Source organism: Lithobates pipiens, unplaced genomic scaffold (assembly GCF_037356315.1).
Source record: "Lithobates pipiens isolate NorthernLeopardFrog02 unplaced genomic scaffold, aLitPip1_a1.2 Scaffold_27, whole genome shotgun sequence".
Classification (NCBI taxonomy): domain Eukaryota; kingdom Metazoa; phylum Chordata; class Amphibia; order Anura; family Ranidae; genus Lithobates; species Lithobates pipiens.
Genome location: NW_027507788.1, coordinates 161,090,151 through 161,108,604, shown reverse-complemented (window position 1 = coordinate 161,108,604; position 18,454 = coordinate 161,090,151). Strand labels below are relative to the sequence as shown.

Genomic DNA, 18,454 nt, shown 5'->3' with positions numbered 1-18,454 from the left:
TTTACACACGCCCTTTCACATGTGCAGACCGTTCAGGTCCACCTGCCCGTTTTTTCAGCGGATCTGAACAGTCGCTCCATACAGCTCTATGGAGCGACGGATGTCAGCAGTGACATGTCCTCTGACATCCCTTCCGCCCTGATCCGCTCCCCTCCGCAAAATCCAGATTGATGGAAACCCTATTTTCCATCCTTCTATCGGATTGGATGAAAATGGACAGGCAGTCCGTTTTCATCCGATCCCCTATAGAGGAGAGTGGAGATCTGACAGGTCTGTCCCTGCGCAGAGACGGACTTGTCATCCACCGGCTCAGTGGGGATCAACGGAGCAATTCCTGCTGAACAAGCAGATGGCTGATGTGAAAGGGGCCTTAGGCCCTGTTCACACCTAGGCATTTTGTTTTTAGGCAGAAAGTCGCGCAATTTTTTCTGCGATTTTGCTACAGATTTTGTACAGGTCAAAGGGTCACCAATATAAAAAGCAGAAAACACCTGTAATCTGCCAAAAAAGAAGCTCCTGTACGTTTTTGAGCTTCAGACGTTTTGCTTCAGATGACAAAAACGCTCAGATGTGAACAGGGGCCATTGAAATGAATGGGATATGTCTTGTTGGGTGTTTTTAGAGCTGAGGCTTACAGCAGAAAAAGCCCAAAAATGCCTAGATGTGAACAGAGCCTAACATAATAGCAGGAGCTCCAAGAATTAGCAGACTGTCCGTCTCCAGAGGCCAAGGTGACCAGCTCTTTCAATTAACATGTATAGTTCAGAATCAAACAAAACAGGACTAGTCTTTGTATATTTCCTGGGAGATATTGTGGATAAATATTACTGTTCCATTTTAAGTAATCCAAGCCACATACTTAATGTCCATTTTTTTCTTGGTCACTCTGGTGCCTAATAGACAGACACAGGGTGACTTAGACATAGGAGGTGCATGGAGAGCTGAAGCAAGGGTTTCCCAACCTCTCCAAGGAATTCTGGGTTCCGACAGCACCCCCACCCAAAGTGACTCCCATCACAATGTTAAATACTATTAAAGATCAATGGTGTGCAGATGACATACTCTAGGGTGACAACACAGGAGAAGAATTGGTGGATGAGGCAGAGAGTTGTCCAGGCCACTAGAACTAGTGTCCCTATTGGAATATTTCCCCTCTATTCCTATTCTGTTGGGAACTTGGTGATAACAGTTAACATGACAAATAGAGAAGGTGAATATAATTGCAGCTGATGACATTTTGGACAAAATGTCCTACGCATGTAAATTTAGTTTTTGCCTCAGAACAGTAGGGGTTCTGAGGGTTAAGTATGTAGGTTGGCCTTGACATCAGTCTGGCCGGGCTGTGTTGGAAGTTCTGCCTGGACTTGCGAGCAGCAAGGTGCACTGCACATGACAGGCCAGAACCAGGCCTGGTTGGATGTTTTGAGTATTAACCTTCTTAGAACCAATCAGTGGGAGTGCCGGGCCCGCTGAGGAGTCTGGCAAGGGGTACTTAAGATGTATGGGTCATGTGTTTAGGGAGAGGAGTTTGTGAGGCCTGTGGGGGTCTGTTCTAGTTCCAGTACCGGGGTAGCCCATGAGGGGTCCCGGTCACGGGGTCTTCGACACCCCGCAACATGTTCCGGTTAGAGGCCCCTGATAGAACTGCCTGGTCTGGGGTAAGGATCCATCTGTTCCCGAGTCTCGGACCCTGCTGGTCCGAGGCGCAGTAACTGAGGGAGGATTCGAGGTATCCGGGTGTGCTCTCGGCTTGGAGAGGCACCACAGCTCGTGGAAGTGACCGGAGGAGGACTCTTCGGAGGAGGGCCGTCAAGTGGCATCCTGAGAAGTGCCTGGTTACTAAGTTGGGAAGGGCATTGACGAATTCACATTTTTCCAGTACCATTGAGGAGACGGGAAACGTTCCAGGTACTGAGGAAAAGGGTTCCTGTTCACCCATAGTTACAACTTGTACAGGTTCATAGGATTGCTTCAAGTTTTGAGTCAACGTGCTGAATGCCATGATCTCTGGCTAGAGATCTATTCAGCCTTGAAGTACCCAGCTGCGAGTGGCTACTCTCTGGGTGGAATTAGAGACTTTGCTAGACCTGCAGTTCAAGGTGCCTGAGTTCTTCACCCGTGCCCTCTGTTCCCATGAGAGACTGTGTTATTGGATGTTACTACCGCAAAATAAAACCTTTGTTAAAGGACTTTATCCGTGTCAGTGTTCAAGTCGTTTTTATTATCAACCCTGGGAACCCCTAGATGTGGAAGAGCAGGCCAAGAGAAGGTAACTGGTAAGCCCAATGCCCAATAAGTCAAGGTTGCCCAGCAAGGGTTGTGGCCGCTACATAATTAATGGACACAAACAGCAATAAAAACCAGATGGGGTTCTAATCCCTTTCCACTTCATCAATAAAAAAGTTTGGGTAGCAGTTACACTTTAACCACTTCAAAACTGGGCATTTTCACCCCCTTCATGCCCAGGCCAATTTTCAGCTTTCAGCACTGTCACACTTTGAATTACAATTGCGTGGTCATGCAACACTGTACTCATATGACATGTTTATTATTTCCTTTTTACACAAATAGAGCTTTCTTTTGGTGGTATTTAACCACTTCAGCCTAAGGACCAGAGGTCTTTTTACAGTTTCGCACTGCACTGATTTAACTGGTAATTGCGCGGTCATGCAATGTTGTACCCAAACGAAATTTGCGTCCTTTTCTTCCCACAAATAGAGCTTTCTTTTGATGGTATTTGATTGCCTCTGCGATTTAAATTTTTTGCGATATAACTTTTTGCTATAAGAAAAATCAAATAAACTCAATTTTAGTCATACATTTAGGGCAAAATTTATTCAGCCACATGTCTTTAGTAAAAAAAATTTCAATAAGCGTATATTTATTGGTTTGCGCAAAAGTTATAGCGTCTACAAACTAGAGTACATTTTCTGGAATTGACACAGCTTTTAATTTATGACTGCCTATCTCATTTCTTGAGGTGCTAAAATGGCAGGGTAGTACAACCCCCCGCCCAAATGACCCCATTTTGGAAAGTAGACACCCCAAGGAAATTGCTGAGGGGCATGTTGAGCCCATTGAATTTTTTTTTCGTCCCAAGTGATTGAATAATGACACAAAAAAAAAGTTTACAAAAAGTTGTCACTAAATGATATATTGCTCACACATGCCATAGTTATATGTGGAATTGCACCCCAAAATATATTCTGCTGCTTCTCCTGAGGAGTACGAGGATACCACATATGTGGGACTTTTTGGGAGTCTAGCCACGTACGGGACCCCGAAAACCAATCACTGCCTTCAGGATTTCTAAGGGTGCAAATTTTTGATTTCACTCCTCACTACCTATCACAGTTTCGAAGGCCATAAAATGCCAAAATAGCACAAAACCCCCCCAAATGACCCCATTTTGGAAAGTAGACACCCCAAGCTATTTACTGAGAGGCATGTTGAGTCCATTAAATATTTTATATTTTGCCACAAGTTGCAGGAATATTACAATTTTTTTTTTTTTTTGCACAAAGTTGTCACTAAATGATATATTGCTCACACATGCTATGGGCATAAGTGAAATTACACCCCAAAATAAATTCTGCTGCTTCTCCCGAGTACGGGGATACCACATGTGGGGGACTTTTGGGAGCCTAGCCAGGTACGGGACCCCGAAATCCAATTACTGCCTTCCGGATTTAAATATAAAACGCTACCAAAAAAAACTGTTAGCGATCGCAGGGATCAGGCCTGACTCTGCGAACGCGGCAGTTATGTGTTTAGTGTTTTGTAAGTGACAGTGATCGATTGATACTGCACTTGGGTGGGCTGGGCGGAGGGGCAAAACGCAGGTGCCAGCAGGTATCTGGGCTGATCCCGCTAACAATGCGTTTTTTTGGAACCCTAAACTGCTGGGGACGCTAGTATAGATCTGATCAGATATTGATCTGTTCAGATTCTATACCACTACGGGAGGTTTATGCTTTGCGCATGGGTGTTAGCGGTACTGGCACTAACCTAGCGCTGCCTGGGGCGACGCAGACCCTAAAACCTAATTGATATCACCCGCCGGGTGATCAGGGGGTTAAACCTTTATTGGGTAATAAATGGTGGGTGCCCTGATGCTATAAAAAGCAAACTAACTAACCAGAGTCACCCGTAACACTTATACGGTGATCACTGGTAAAAGGGTTAACTAGGGGCAATCAGGGGGTTAAAATCTTTATTAGGTAGTATATGGGGGTCCCTGGCACTATATAAAAACCTGACGGGGAACCTAAATAACTAACTGGCTAACCAGCGTCACCAGTGGCACTTATACGGTGATCGCGGGTGAAAGGGTTAACTAGGGGCAATTAGGGGGTTAAAACCGTTATTGGGTAGTATATGGGGGTACCTAGCGCTATAAAAACCTGGCGGTGAACCTAAAAAAATAACTAGCTACTTAGCGGCACCAGTGACACTAATGCAGCGATCAGAAAAACGATCGCTTAGTGACACTGGCAAAAGGGGGTGAAAGGGTTAACTCTACGGGCAATCAGGGGGTTAAACCTTTATTGGGGGGTGGTAGGGGGCTACCCTGGACCTAACACTAACTGCCCTGACAGTTTTTACTGTCACAACTGACACTAAATGCAGTGATCAGTAAATAAATGATCACTGCAATCAGTGACACTGTGACTGGGAGGGGGGGCGATCGGGGGGGGATTTGTGTGCCTATGTGTACCTACATGTCAGTGTAGTGTTGGTGCACACTTACTTTCTCTGTTCTCCTTGCAGTCCGGTCAAAAAGACCGCCCCGAGGAGAATGACATCACTTCCTCCCTGCCTGTGTTTACTATGCACAGCGGGGGAAGCTTCTCATTCGCCAGGAGCGATCATCCCGGATCGCTCCTGCAGCGAAACGGACCGCCGCATCCAGCGGAGGGGGGGTCCGATCGGAACCCCCACCCGCTGGAAGGCGAGCACATACATGTACGTGCTTGTGCCTGTCGGTGCCATTGCGCCGACGTACATTGCCATGTGGCGGTCCTTAAGTGGTTAAAGAAGAAGTAAACCCTGATGGGTTTACTTCCTCTTTGATTCGCTGCAAAGGTAAAGCATAATGGACTACTATGCAGCGCATAGTAGTCCATTATGTGTCACTTACCTGACACAGGAGCCAGCGAAGTCACCGCTGTCCCCTTGTGTACGGAGCCTCCATCTTCTCGGTGGGTCTCGCTGCTCCGGCGCTGTCATTCGACGAAGCCGCGATGACGTCACTCCAGCGCATGCGCACGGGAGCCGCCACTCGCGGCATATCAGCGTTGACAGCGGCTCGCTCAGTCCGCCTGCGCGCCGCTGTCTATGGCGCATGCGCCGTAGACAGAGGTGCCTGTGTTTTGGCAAATATCTCCTAAACCGTGTAGGTTTAGGAGATATTTCTTGGACCTACAGGTAAGCCTTAATCTAGGCTTACCTGTAGGTCAAAGTGGTTTGTAAGTGTTTACAACCACTTAATCACCACTGGTTTCTTTATTTTTTGCTAAACAAACAAAAAACAACTTAATTTTTTTTAACCACTTGAGCCCCTGAAGGTTTTACCCCCTTCCTGACCAGAAATTTTTTTGCTTTAATTTAACTGACAATTGCGTGACCCTGTGACTCTGTACCCAAACAAAATGTATGTCCTTTTTTTCCCCACAAATAGAGCTTTCTTTTGGTGGTGATGTATCACATCTGCGGTTTTTATTTTTTGCGCTATAAACAAAAAAAGGCCGACAATTTTGAAAAATAAATATATATATTTTTTACTTTTTGCTATAAAACATATCCAATACAAAAATGTAAAAAAATGTAATTTCTTCATCAGTTTAGGCCAATTTGTATGCTGCTGCATATTTTGGTAAAAAAATACCCAATAAGTGTATATCGATTGGTTTCTGCAAAAGTTATCGCATCTACAAACTATGGGATAGATTTATGAACTTTTTATTTTTTTTATATTTTTTACTAGTAATGGTGGAAGTCAGCAATTTTTAACAGGACTGTGACATTGCAGCGGACAAATCTGACCCTAAGTGACACTTTTTTGGGGATCAATGACACCAATACAGTGATCAGTGCTAAAAAAAAATGCACTGTATAAATGACACTGGCAAGGAAGGGGTTAACATCAGGGGCGATCAAAGGGTTAAGTGTGCTCTTAGGGAGTGCTTTCTAACTGTAGGGGTGGATAGTGCTACTGGAGGAAAACAGAGATCTCCATTTTCCCCTCTGACAAAACGGTGGTCTGCCTTGTTTACATAGGCAGACCGTTTTTTTGCCTCTCTTCGAATGATCGCTGGGTGCCCAACGGACATCGTGTCCGCCGGACCCACTGATTGGCTCCCGCTGTGTCCAATCACGGGGGGGGGGGGGAGAGGGGCGGGTCGACGGGGGTGCGGGCATGCTTCTCAGACCCGGAAGAAACAAGAAAAATATAGATATGTTGTTTCGCACAGCCGGGCCGCCCTGCCACAGTATAAATGCAGTGGGTGATCCGGAAGCAGTTCAAATAATGCATTTGTCTTAGTTTCTGTTATAAGATTTTGCTAATTAATCTTTCTCAATGAATTTCAGACAAAAATTCATACTGCTACATTTCTTTGAAAATAACCCAAATCCATGTATATTTTTTAATCTGTAGGAAAGTTATAGAGTCCGCAAACCATGGTATATATCTGAAAATTTATCAATCCAGATTTAATTATATCTCATTTCTTGGGGCCCAAAAATGCCAGGACAGTACAAATATCCCCCAAATGACCCCTTTTTGAAAAATAAGACAGTCCAATGTATTTAGTAAGAGGCATAGCAAATTTTTTGAAGTTGTCATTTTTTGTCACAGTTTTTAAAAATGAATACATTTACTTTTTTTTTCACAGTTTTTTACATACTGTCACCAGTGCAGTACAGCGTCATCATAGAACTGGTAGGACTCATTCACACCTAGTGCATTGAACTACATTGATTTAAGATGATCAACACAGGCTTAACACAAAGACACAACAAATACCATGCTTGTCTATATGCCATGTTCACACTAAAGCTTTGTGTGTGATGGGGAAAAATGTAGACATGCTATATTTGTTTTCTGCAAATTAAAATGGTTACAATGCGTGTCAATGCGCCACTGTTCTAAAGAATGATTGAAAAGTTAAAAAAAGCAAGGGGAAATTAGCAAGCACTGCAATGCATTTAATCACAGCATACCAACAAACACACATTTGGTGCACAGAATACTGCATGCGGCGTTGTGCGATTGAGCTCCAAGGACTCCTGTGGCCTTATATGAACCCAGATAAAATTATAACTATCCATGAAGAATGGAAGGGATGAATAGCGGAGACAATGGTGGAGCAGAGCTGTACAAGGGTGGTTAACCAGTAACTTGCTATTGTCTTCTGCTGTATGATGGGAGGGGTCTCCAGCTGGTCTGTTAGGAAATAGGAAACTGGGAGCAGTTAGTGAAGGGATTGTAGTATTGTAGCTGGGACTCCTCGGGCTGTGAACTGCCTGAGAAGAGGACGTTGAAGGTTTACAGAGGACACTGTGCCAGGAACAGCCATGTCACCTTATTGGGGAGTTTTCCTGGTGATTATAGTGTGTGGCGCAGACACTGAACCATTGGAAGGTAAGCGTGGTGGTCAACCCAATACTTTTTACAAGAACTATAGGTTATGGGGCACGAGGTGCTTTGCAATATCTGCCTACACCTCATCTAGAGCAGTCTTTCATAAACTTTTTAACATGGAGGAACCTTTGAAATAACTTTCTGGTCTTAGGGAACCCCTGACAAAAATTACTAAATCTACAGCTACATTAGTGTGATGCTTACTGGGAAAAATGCTTCCTACATTTGTAGTCATTAGGAAGAATCCCCAGTTTATAGATATATAAAAAGATTACCAGTATCAGTGGTTACTCACCTGAGAGGTAAAAACTGCTCATTGCTCACGGAACTTCTAATTGCCGCTGGAGGAACCTTAGAGTTTCATGTAACCCTGGTTGAAAGGGTCCTTAGGTGGGAGATTTGAGATGACTGCAGGCATGTAACACAGTTGAGTGCTTTTTAATTTTTACTCAAGCCATTTTATCTATCTATCTTTACAACAAAAGAAAGAGGGACATCTTGAGAAGGGAGACGACATGCAGTAAAAGTGGATGTGGCTACAGTGAGCTAAATATTGGGCATGGCTTAAAGCAAGAGTCTCCAAAACTTCTAAAGAGAGGAGCGGTGTACTGTCCATCAGACTTGGGGGGGGGGGGGGCGGACAGTGGCCAGTTGAAGTAGAAAATGCCCCAGTGTCAATGGTAGTAGACAATGTCTCAGGCTTGATGGTTAGTGGGAGTTAAAGAATTTTATAGCAACTGTGGTCAGTAGGAGGAGGAATAGTGCCCCCTCGTTGGTGTCATCGGGAGGAATAGTGTTCCATTCTTGGTGTCAGTGGGAGGAATAGTGCCCCATTCTTGGTGTCAGTGGGAGGAATAGTGCCCCATTCTTGGTGTTGGTGGGAGGAATAGTGCCCCATCATTGGTGTCAGTGGGAGGAATAGTGTCCCATTGTTTTGTCAGTGGGAGGAATAATGCCCCATTGTTGGTATGGGAGGGAGGAATAGTGCCCCATTGTTGGTGTGGGTGGGAGAAATAGTGCTCCATCATTGATGTCAGTGGGAAAAATTGTGCCCCATTCTTGGTGTTGGTGGGAGGAAAAGTGCCCCATCATTGGTGTCAGTGGGAGGAATAGTGTCCCATCGTTGTGTCAGTGGGAGGAATAGTGCCCCATTGTTGGTGTCAGTGGGAGGAATAGTGCCCCAATGTTGGTGTCAGTGGGAGGAATAATGCCCCATTGTTGGTGTCAGTGGGAGGAATAGTGTTCCATCATTGGTGTCAGTGAGAGGAATAGTGCCCCACCATTGGTGTCGGTGGGAAGAATAGTGCCCCATCATTGGTGTCAGTGGGAGGAATAGTGCCCCATCCTTGGTGTCAGTGGGAGCAATAGTGCCCCATTGTTGATGTGGGTGGGAGGAATAATGCCCCATTATTGGTGTCAGTGAAAGGAATAATGCTCTATCACTGGTGTCATTTGAAAGAATAGGGCTTTATCATTGGTGACAGTGAAAGGAATAGGGCTTCTTCATTGGTGTAAGTGGAAAGAATGATCCCCATCATTGGAATCTGTGGTAGGACTCGTGCCTTGTATCAGTGTGAAGAACAGTGCTCCAAGGGCTGCATTTAGGCAAGCAAAGGGCCACATTCGCACCCACAGGCCCCAGTTTGGAGACCACTGGCTTAAAGGGTCCAAATAACAAGAGACGTCAGCACTGGAAATTAGTACCGTGAGGCAGGTGATTACTGTGCCTGATGGATTGTTATGTACCTGGCATAGGAGACTGATAAGACAACAATGGCCTCTCTTACACCACCTGTCCAGGGCCTCTGATAGAGTGGGCAGGCAGCACAAAGTCAGGTTTAAGCCAGGTTCAATATTAGGCTAGCAGATGTAGAGCAAGAGGAGCAGAAGGAAGTGTGATCGTGGAGCAAGCTATGGTCGGTACAGACAGATGGCAAGAGAAGGTCAGGACCAACCGGGTTGATATTAGGAAGGCCATCAGAAAATACTAGACACTAGGTACTTCTGAAGGCAAATCAGCATTGGCCATGGGCAGCTATCCAATGTAAATAGACTGCATGGCACTAAGAATAGCACACTGCTGCCTATATTTGTATGTACACTTTCGCACAAAAGCCAACATGCGCTTACACACAGATGCTCAACAGACATGCCATCTCCCATACTGGTGTGACCTTCCTGACACAGTGTTTGCATAGAGTTGCTGTTGGGTGTTGGAATGAGGATTCCAGCACCCAGAAGAAGGACATGTCCTGGATCCATGGGATGCCTGGCTCTTGGTCAAATGCCAGGACAGTACCACAGCATCTAGGACAGTTAGAAGGTATGATGTGCCCACAGTATGAGGTTTACAGGATGGTGTACAGAGTTAAGGAGTTACCCAACATATGTGAAGTATAGGACAGAGTACAGAGTTAAAGTGATACTAAACACACACTGTTTAATTTAGGGAAGTGAAGCTTCCATTATTCTGCATATAATATCCCGCTCTCATTATGTTTAGCTGGTCAGTGGGTATGGAGGAGGAGGGAAGGAGTGGGCTGTCATTTACCACTGTGTATACGCCCACATGTGTGACTCCATGGTCACATGGGCTGCTCAGATGTAACAGGGAGGAAATGCTTAGCATAGAAACACACTGAAAACTGAGCATGTGCAGAGTTTACACCACAGTTGCAAAATCTCTAGCTGAATTGGGGCCATGAACAGAAGGGGGAGATAGTGAGCAGCAAGATCAACCAGTTTTTTGCAAAATTGAGAATATGTATCTCATAGTGAGTATGAACAGTGTGTAATACACCATTTATTGGTAATTTTTTTATGATGTGGGTTTAGTGATACTTTAAGGGCCAGCCTACAGAATTAGATGTACAGGACAACACACAATTAAGGAGCGGGTCACAATATGTGATGTAAAGGATGGCATACTGAGTTAAGAAAATGGCTACAACTGTATTTTTATTTAAAGTGTTTGTTACATCAACACTTCATAATCATAATGTGCCTATTGTACCATATACTGGTATGAGAAAGTCTCCTGTCCTCTTTGTATTGCTTCCTTTGTGTGAAATTCCTCTTGTTCCTGCCAGTCCCTCTGCTTTCCTATTAAAAACTGACCACACATTGTGGTCAGTCCTCTAGCTGTGCTGAGAACTCAGCCTGCTCTCCTCCAATGATCAGACTTGTCCTGACACAGCCCCCAACCCCACAGCTTTTCACTGGGAAGGTCAGTGTACTGTTGCTTCTCCTCCCCCCAACTCTTACGCAGCTTAGAACAGAGGGAATGTTTTGCCTTTCTTTTCTATTTTAAACTGAATATGTTGTTTTACAAGGTGATCGTTTACAATCATTTTAACCTCTTACCGACCACGTGAAAAAGGAAAGGTGGGCTCTAACACCCAGCCACTGCAAATATGAGTCTGTGGAGACCAGAGCTTGTGTGCTGAGAACACGCTCACTACACACTGCACTCTCAGCACTCTGACAGCTCTTGGTCATTGCTTTGGATCAGGAGCCAGTGGATGGGCTACAGGCCATCTGACTGTTGTGGGAACCAATCACAATGGACACATGGTAGAGAAACTGGAGTTTGGCTTTTGGAAAGCAGTGTGGGCAGAAGGCTATCATTAAAGCGGGAGTCCGCCGGGACTCCGCATTTTTTTTTTTTTTTTTAAAGCCAGCAGCTACAAATACTGCAGCTGCTGACTTTTAAAATAGTGACACTTACCTGTCCAGCGCGCCCGCGATGTCGGCACCCGAAGCCGATCTCTAGATCGTCTCTCGGGTCCTGCCGCCGCCATCTTGGGTATGGGAATCAGGAAATGGAGCCTTTCGGCTTCATTTCCCGGTTCCCTACTGCGCATGCGCGAGTCGTGCTGCGCAATAAGGACGGTCCCCACTGCCTCTGGGATCTGTGTGTTTCCCAGCAGGCAGTGGGGCACTTGCAGAAAGGGGCGGGCACTTGCGGAAAGGGGCGTAATCTACGCCCCTTTCCGCAGAGAGCTATCCCGGAAGTGGGTGCAGATACCTGTACTGTACAGGTATCTGCACCCCCCTCCCCCCTGAAAGGTGCCAATTGTGGCGCCGGAGGGGGGGAGGGTTCCGATGAGCGGAAGGTCCACTTTAGGGTGGACCTCCGCTTTAATGACCTGTCCTGAAAATGGACGTATTGCAGAATTAATATCTCCATTTCCTCCCAGACCTGCACTAGTATGTAAATCCTCCAACCTAGGGGCTAAAGCATTGAAGTCAGAGACTGCCAGACAACTAGCATTATCAGGAGCTCAACAATGGTAGCCGCCTTGTTTCTCTCAATGGGGTTGATTTACTAAAGGCAAATAGACTGTCCATTCTGCAAGTACAGTTGCTCCAGAGCTTAGAAAATGAGCAGAAGCTCTGCTGACTTCCATCATCCAATCATGTGCAAGCATAAATGCTGTTTTTTAATTTCCCTGGCACATGATTGAGTATTCTTTGCAAAGTGAAGCTTTACTTCATTTACTAAGAATTGGATTATTTAGAGATAAGGGGAAATTGAGAAAAGGGACTGGAGGGTAACCAACCCCCGGGACTTTTATGACGGCACCAAATATATTTAAACGGTAAGTAAAATCGATAAAGTTTTATTTAGTGTACAGAGAACATTTTTCAGACAAAAAAGACAGCTTCATCCATTTACATACAGAGTAGAAAATGCGGGTATACAAAAGTTGGTATATAAGTCTACAAGACTCCTCAGATTACCACATTCATATACGATTTAAACTGCATTGTTTCTTTCCTACATGTTTCGCTCTTCTGAGCTTCCTCAGGACAATTGCAGCATACAGCAATCAATAGAAAAACCCATATAGCTGATGAATTTATATAAATGTATATCGTTGTTTCCAAATATTATACACATCAATTTGTGCCAAGGCGAGGATAAATTATCTTCTCCTCCTTTACCATCAAACAGGCGGATCGCGGCGAGAGCACCATTAGGGATCCCCCATTCCTCCCCCCATGAATCTGGTGATACCAAGAGGGTGACTAAACTAGAACCAGTTGGACGTGCCCGGTACCAGCGAACCCCATATATTGTCAGATGAAAATTGAACAGAATATGTTTTTGAACACGAGAAATTTCTCTGTGCTAATCTGTTCAATAGAGCAGTAGTAGTGTAGTCAGGAAGATTTAAGTGCTTCTCCGTCAGTAAGCGGCTCCACGTGTCTGCTTCCGTCACCTGAAGAGCACTTAAATCTTCCTGACTACACTACTACTGCTCTATTGAACAGATTAGCACAGAGAAATTTCTCGTGTTCAAAAACATATTCTGTTCAATTTTCATCTGACAATATATGGGGTTCGCTGGTACCAGGCACGTCCAACTGGTTCTAGTTTAGTCACCCTCTTGGTATCACCAGATTCATGAGGGGAGGAATGGGGGATCCCTAATGGTGCTCTCGCCGCGATCCGCCTGTTTGATGGTAAAGGAGGAGAAGATAATTTATCCTCGCCTTGGCACAAATTGATGTGTATAATATTTGGAAACAACGATATACATTTATATAAATTCATCAGCTATATGGGTTTTTCTATTGATTGCTGTATGCTGCAATTGTCCTGAGGAAGCTCAGAAGAGCGAAACATGTAGGAAAGAAACAATGCAGTTTAAATCGTATATGAATGTGGTAATCTGAGGAGTCTTGTAGGCTTATATACCAACTTTTGTATACCCGCATTTTCTACTCTGTATGTAAATGGATGAAGCTGTCTTTTTTGTCTGAAAAATGTTCTCTGTACACTAAATAAAACTTTATCGATTTTACTTACCGTTTAAATATATTTGGTGCCGTCATAAAAGTCCCGGGGGTTGGTTACCCTCCAGTCCCTTTTCTCAATTTCCCCTTATCTCTAAATAATCTTTAACTGGGATGTGGCACCCTTTTATCATCCATACGAATGTGACCAATAGTCTTTTTCTATATATATCCTTTGTCCATACTAAGAATTGGAGCAACTGCACTTGCAGAGTGCATAGCCTATTTGCCCATAATAAATCAAGCCAATATATCTTCTTTATTGAGAGTTGAGCTATTAGCAAAGGGCCTGTGTAAAAAGAATATGATGGAAGCTGCAACTTTTCTGTATTATTACTCCTCTTTCCAGGCAGCAAAGCTGAAGCTCATCTAATAAACAAAAAACAACCTAGTACACCCCTGGAGATGGTACAGAAGGTGTAGTGCCCAAAGAAGCACAGGTTGCCAGACGGGCTCCTAAGAGTAGGACCGATGGTTGTCTGATGTATACTGGATGCAGCAGGATACACAGCTCGGTAGGAGTCTCTTAGAGAAAAAAAGGGGGGAGAGGGAAAAAATTGGGACTTTAAATAAGAAGGCCGGCCGCAGGCGGGCCTGAGTTTGTAGGAGGAGTCGGGGGGTATTTAAACCCACCCTCCTCCTCCTTGCTCCTGTCGGCATGTTCAGTGTTTGTCACAGCTGTTCGGCGGGGTTAGGCATTTCCTGTTCGACTCCACGAGGTCTCGGCGTCTTCGGCGATTTCCGGCGGTTTCTGCTGTTTCCGTTGGCTTTTCGGCTGCTCCCGTCAGCAATCGGCTGTTTCCGCCGGCGGTCGGCTCTTCTCCGTTCTTCAGGTCTTCCCGGCAGTTCCCAGTTCCTCTCGGCCACCCTCGGTTCCACGCTGAGGGTTCGGACAGGTTATATTTGTCGCCTCTTCACGTAGGTAGTGTCGAGGCTTGGGGAAAGGTAGGGTTGGGGCCCTTTGGGATGCCGGCGGAGTGGCGGATGGGTTTTGTGGCCGTAGGGGGTGTGTGTGTGGGGGGGGGGAGGTGGAGTGCCGAAAAAAAAAAAAAAAAACATGCATCACGGCGACGAGGGGCTTATTGAGGGAGGGTGGGGGCATTCATGGAAAAAAAAAAAAAAAAAAGAGGGATAAAAGAGGGAGAGGACAATGTTTTAAATTGAACGTTGGAAATTAAGTGGACACATGTAGACATTTGTTAAGGGTAGGGGGAAACCACATATCATTGGGGTACGTGGTCACTTGCAAGGGGGGGGAGTTAGTAGGGGGGGTTGTTTCTGGTCATTTATGGTTTGGGCAATTCACCTGCGCAGGCGTTTGTGGTTTGTTTCCATAACTTGTTTTTTCTGCAGGTAGAAGTCTCACGTTCATCAGTTTCTCGTTGCTGGTCAAGGTTTTCATCGTTGCCTGTTAAACTATCTATTCCCCCGTTGCAGTAAGTGTTTTGAGGGGGTGGGTCACCCTCGTTGGGGTGCAAGTGTGTTTCTTCATGTCGGAGGCTCGTAGGTTGGGGGGGGGTTCCAGTTCTTTCGGGGGGTGGGGTGGGTTGAGGTTTCTGATCAGCTTACTCAGGCCAAGGGTTTGGTTGGGGGGGGGCTGTCACGCCACTGCGGGGTCACCCACCACGTCTGTGGGTGTCATACGGTTTGAGATGTTCGTTTTTAATTGTCTTGTGCAGTGGCAAGTCTCCTCAGCCGTTTAGTCACGTCAGGGCTCGTTCATGGTTTCGATGGGCAGGTTTTCCTTTCATTGCCTGACACGTTTTTCAGGTTCGTAGGTTGGGTCTCGTAGTTTCATCTATTTTACGTTTCATACACGTTCGATAAGTCTGTCATGGTTTTCAGTTCCGTTCGTATTTGTGTTGTAGGGCAGGCATCAGGGGCCAGTCGCAAGCCTTGTCCTGTCCAGGTAAAGGTGCTTGAAGGTAAGTCAGGTTTGGGGTTGTTGTTCTCTTGGTTTCTCGTTTCCTCGGTTGTAGGTTATTCACTGCTACGCCATGTGGCTCGGGGTTAGGTCTAGCAGGTGCAGAGGTTCGTTTTTAAATGGGCGTAGGGCGGGCGGCAGGTCTATTCACCCGGAGGTTGGTTTTAGTTGCAGGGAACCTGTCACGCTTTCAGGTTCAGGAGGCCTGAGTTTTCGTTTTTAATTAGCCTACATTGTAGGTTTTCTCGGCCTTCAGGTTAAGTTAGGTGGGTTTCTGGTCTTGGAAGGCCGCGTTTGGGGGGGGTTTCTGGGGCTGAGTTGGTGGTTGGTGGAGGGTCCGTTTAGGTTGTTGTTGTTTTCATGCTTGTTTATTTAGGTTATGTTTTGTTCATTTAGGATATGTCGCAGGCTGCAGACATCAGAGATTTTGCTTCCATTTCCTCTTCCCCTGCCAGGGGTTCGGATCAGGGCAGCTCGCCTTCAATGAGGACCTGGACTGTCCCGAGGTTGATGGCTGAATTACGTCTTAGGGGGATCTCTTTCTCGGCTTCAGCCCGCAAGGCGGAACTTTTTAGACTCTTGTTCCCCACCTCTTCAGGTTCTGGCGTGGAGCAGGCCACCCTGCATACGATGTCCTCTTCCCTTTCCCAGATCCAGGCTACCCTTAGCTCGTTGGCAGGTTCTTTTCAGGAGTTACGGGCCAGGGTGGAGGTGCTGGAGTCCGGTCCTAATCCAACCCCTGTGGATTTGGCAGCTTCAGGGATCACTGCAGGAGCTGGGGTTCCCGTGGTGGCGGGGCCGGCTCAGGTGGTGGCAGGTACTAGTTCCGATGTCCCTTCAGTCACCCCAGCCCACTTTATCCCGGGGAATCTCAGGAGGGATATTTTGGAGGGCAAGGATGTTAATCTGGCCTCCTTATTGATTGCTGCTCATGATGTTGCGGACAATAAGTCGTTTGCTTGCGGCGATGTGTCAGTTGTCATCAAGTCCAGGGATCATAGGTTGAACCGAAAGCTCTCGATCCCTGAGTTTGTGCTGGCTTTCAGTATGTTCAGGGACATTGTTTGCTCAATGAGTCCCCACAGGAGGGAGGAATTGGATCATTACTTGTATGCGGTGGTAGAGTTGGGTCACAAATTTGGGGGATCGGCTTTTTATGACTACCATCGTTCGTTTTCTGCTAAAGCTGCTGCCATGTTTTCTCAGCATCGGGTGGTCACTAACTGGAGTAGTATGGACACTGAGCTTTTTTGCCGTCATTTTGCCGGTTTGAGGTCTCCTGCTGTGCCACTTGCCAATCATCATCTCACACGGCTTTTTGGTGCCCCAACACTGAGTTCCCTGTTCTCCCGGGCACTTCTAGGGGTTTCCCCAGTGCTTTGCCAGCTCCGACTCAGTCTGCCACTGTTGACAAACTGGGGCGGCCTGTTCAGTATCTGGGGAAGTCGCAGATTTGCAATAATTTCAATTATGGAGTTTGTAATTACAGTCAATGTCGATTGTTACATATTTGCTCTGGTTGTTTCAGGGCCCATCCTAAATCTGCCTGCGCTCTCAGGCAGGGCAAGCGCAGCTGACTGAGCCAGGTTAATGTGGATCTGTTGGAATTCTGGTTAATCACCCACCCTTCTCCTACATCCAGGGTTTTTCTGGTGGATGGGTTCACGGAAGGGTTCCATACGGGTTTTGTTGCTCTGCCCTCGAGCACGTTTGAGAGTCCCAATCTCAGGTCCTCTATGGTGGATTTGGGGGCGGTAGACACCTTGCTGCAGTCTGAGCTGGATAAGGGGTTCATCATTGGTCCCTTTCAGGTGTCTCCTTTTCAGCATTGGAGGGTGAATCCTTTGGGGTTGGTGACGGGGAAGTCTTCCAATAAATTTCGTTTGATTTACGATTTGTCTGCCCCTCATTGCTCTGCGGTGCCTAGTTTAAATTCCTTAATCCCATCGGAGGAATTTTCTTTGAAATATGCTTCTGTGGATCAGGCCATCCAGCGGATCATCGAGGTGGGGAGGGGTGCCTGGCTATCCAAAGCAGACATTGCGGACGCTTTCAAACTCCTTCCGATCATGCCATCGCTCTGGCAGTGGCATGGGGTGAAGTGGAGGGGGCTGTACTATTTCGCTACCAAGCTCACTTTTGGTTCAAAAAGCAGTCCTTGGTTGTTTGAGGCATTCGCGCAGGCCCTGGCTTGGATTCTCGTTCAGGTGGAGGGTTGTCACGAGGTCATCCATTACCTGGATGATTTCCTCCTCATTGAGGATCCAGGGCCGGCTCCTGTAGATCTGCGCAAGTTGTGCTCTGTTTTCATGGCGCTCAATGTCCCGCTGGCTGTCAAGAAATTGGAAGGCCCGGCTACGGCATTGACCTTTTTAGGGATAATTTTGGACTCCAAGGCCTTGCAGGCCAGTCTCCCGGCCGACAAGCTGGTCAGGATTAGGGAATGTATTCATACCTTCTCTTTCTCACAGTCTTGTTCCAGGGTGGAGTTGTTATCCTTATTGGGTATGTTGAATTTTGCAATGAGGATTATTCCGCAGGGAAGAACTTTTATTTCAAGATTGTTGGCATTATTGCCATCAGCCCCGGATTCAGACTCCCGCATCAAGCTGGATGCTGCCGCGCTTGCGGATCTGCGCATGTGGGATCATTTCCTCCGGCATTGGAACGGGATTGCCATGTTCATTCCGGCGGCATCCTCTTCCTCTCCTCGGGTGGGGTCGGATGCGGCTGCCACAGTAGGTTATGCTGCCATTTTTGGCACCCATTGGTTGGCCGGACCATGGTCGGAGGAGATCTTGGCCATCCCAGGGTTTACAGATTCTTCTGCCTTATTTGAGATTTTCCCCATAGTGGCTGCGGCCCAGGTATGGGGTGGGTCTTGGACGGGGCAGACGGTAGTGTTCTCCACGGACAATTTGGCGGCCGTGGAGATTATCAACAAAGGCAGGTCTAGGTCTTTGGTCATCATGTCTTTTGTGCGCAGGCTAATTTGGTTATCCTTGCAGTTCCATTTCCATATACATTGCAAATTCATCAGTGGGGTGGAGAACGTTGCGGCAGATGCTTTGTCTCGGCTCAAC

General features: G+C 46.4%; 1 protein-coding gene across 2 annotated transcripts in view; it reads left to right on the top strand.

The window, feature by feature from the left end:
- Positions 1–18,454, top strand: part of ROBO4 (roundabout guidance receptor 4) — a 202,668-nt gene that overhangs the window by 30,212 nt on the left and 154,002 nt on the right. The window contains exon 1 of one of the 2 annotated variants that reach the window (XM_077457782.1): positions 7,486–7,645. The exons of the other annotated variant lie outside the window; for it this stretch is intronic. Coding sequence (XP_077313908.1) covers positions 7,579–7,645 — 67 coding nt within the window. The 5' untranslated portion in view covers positions 7,486–7,578. Of the gene's footprint in view, positions 1–7,485; positions 7,646–18,454 lie in introns of those variants that run through there. 2 annotated transcript variants of the gene reach the window in all.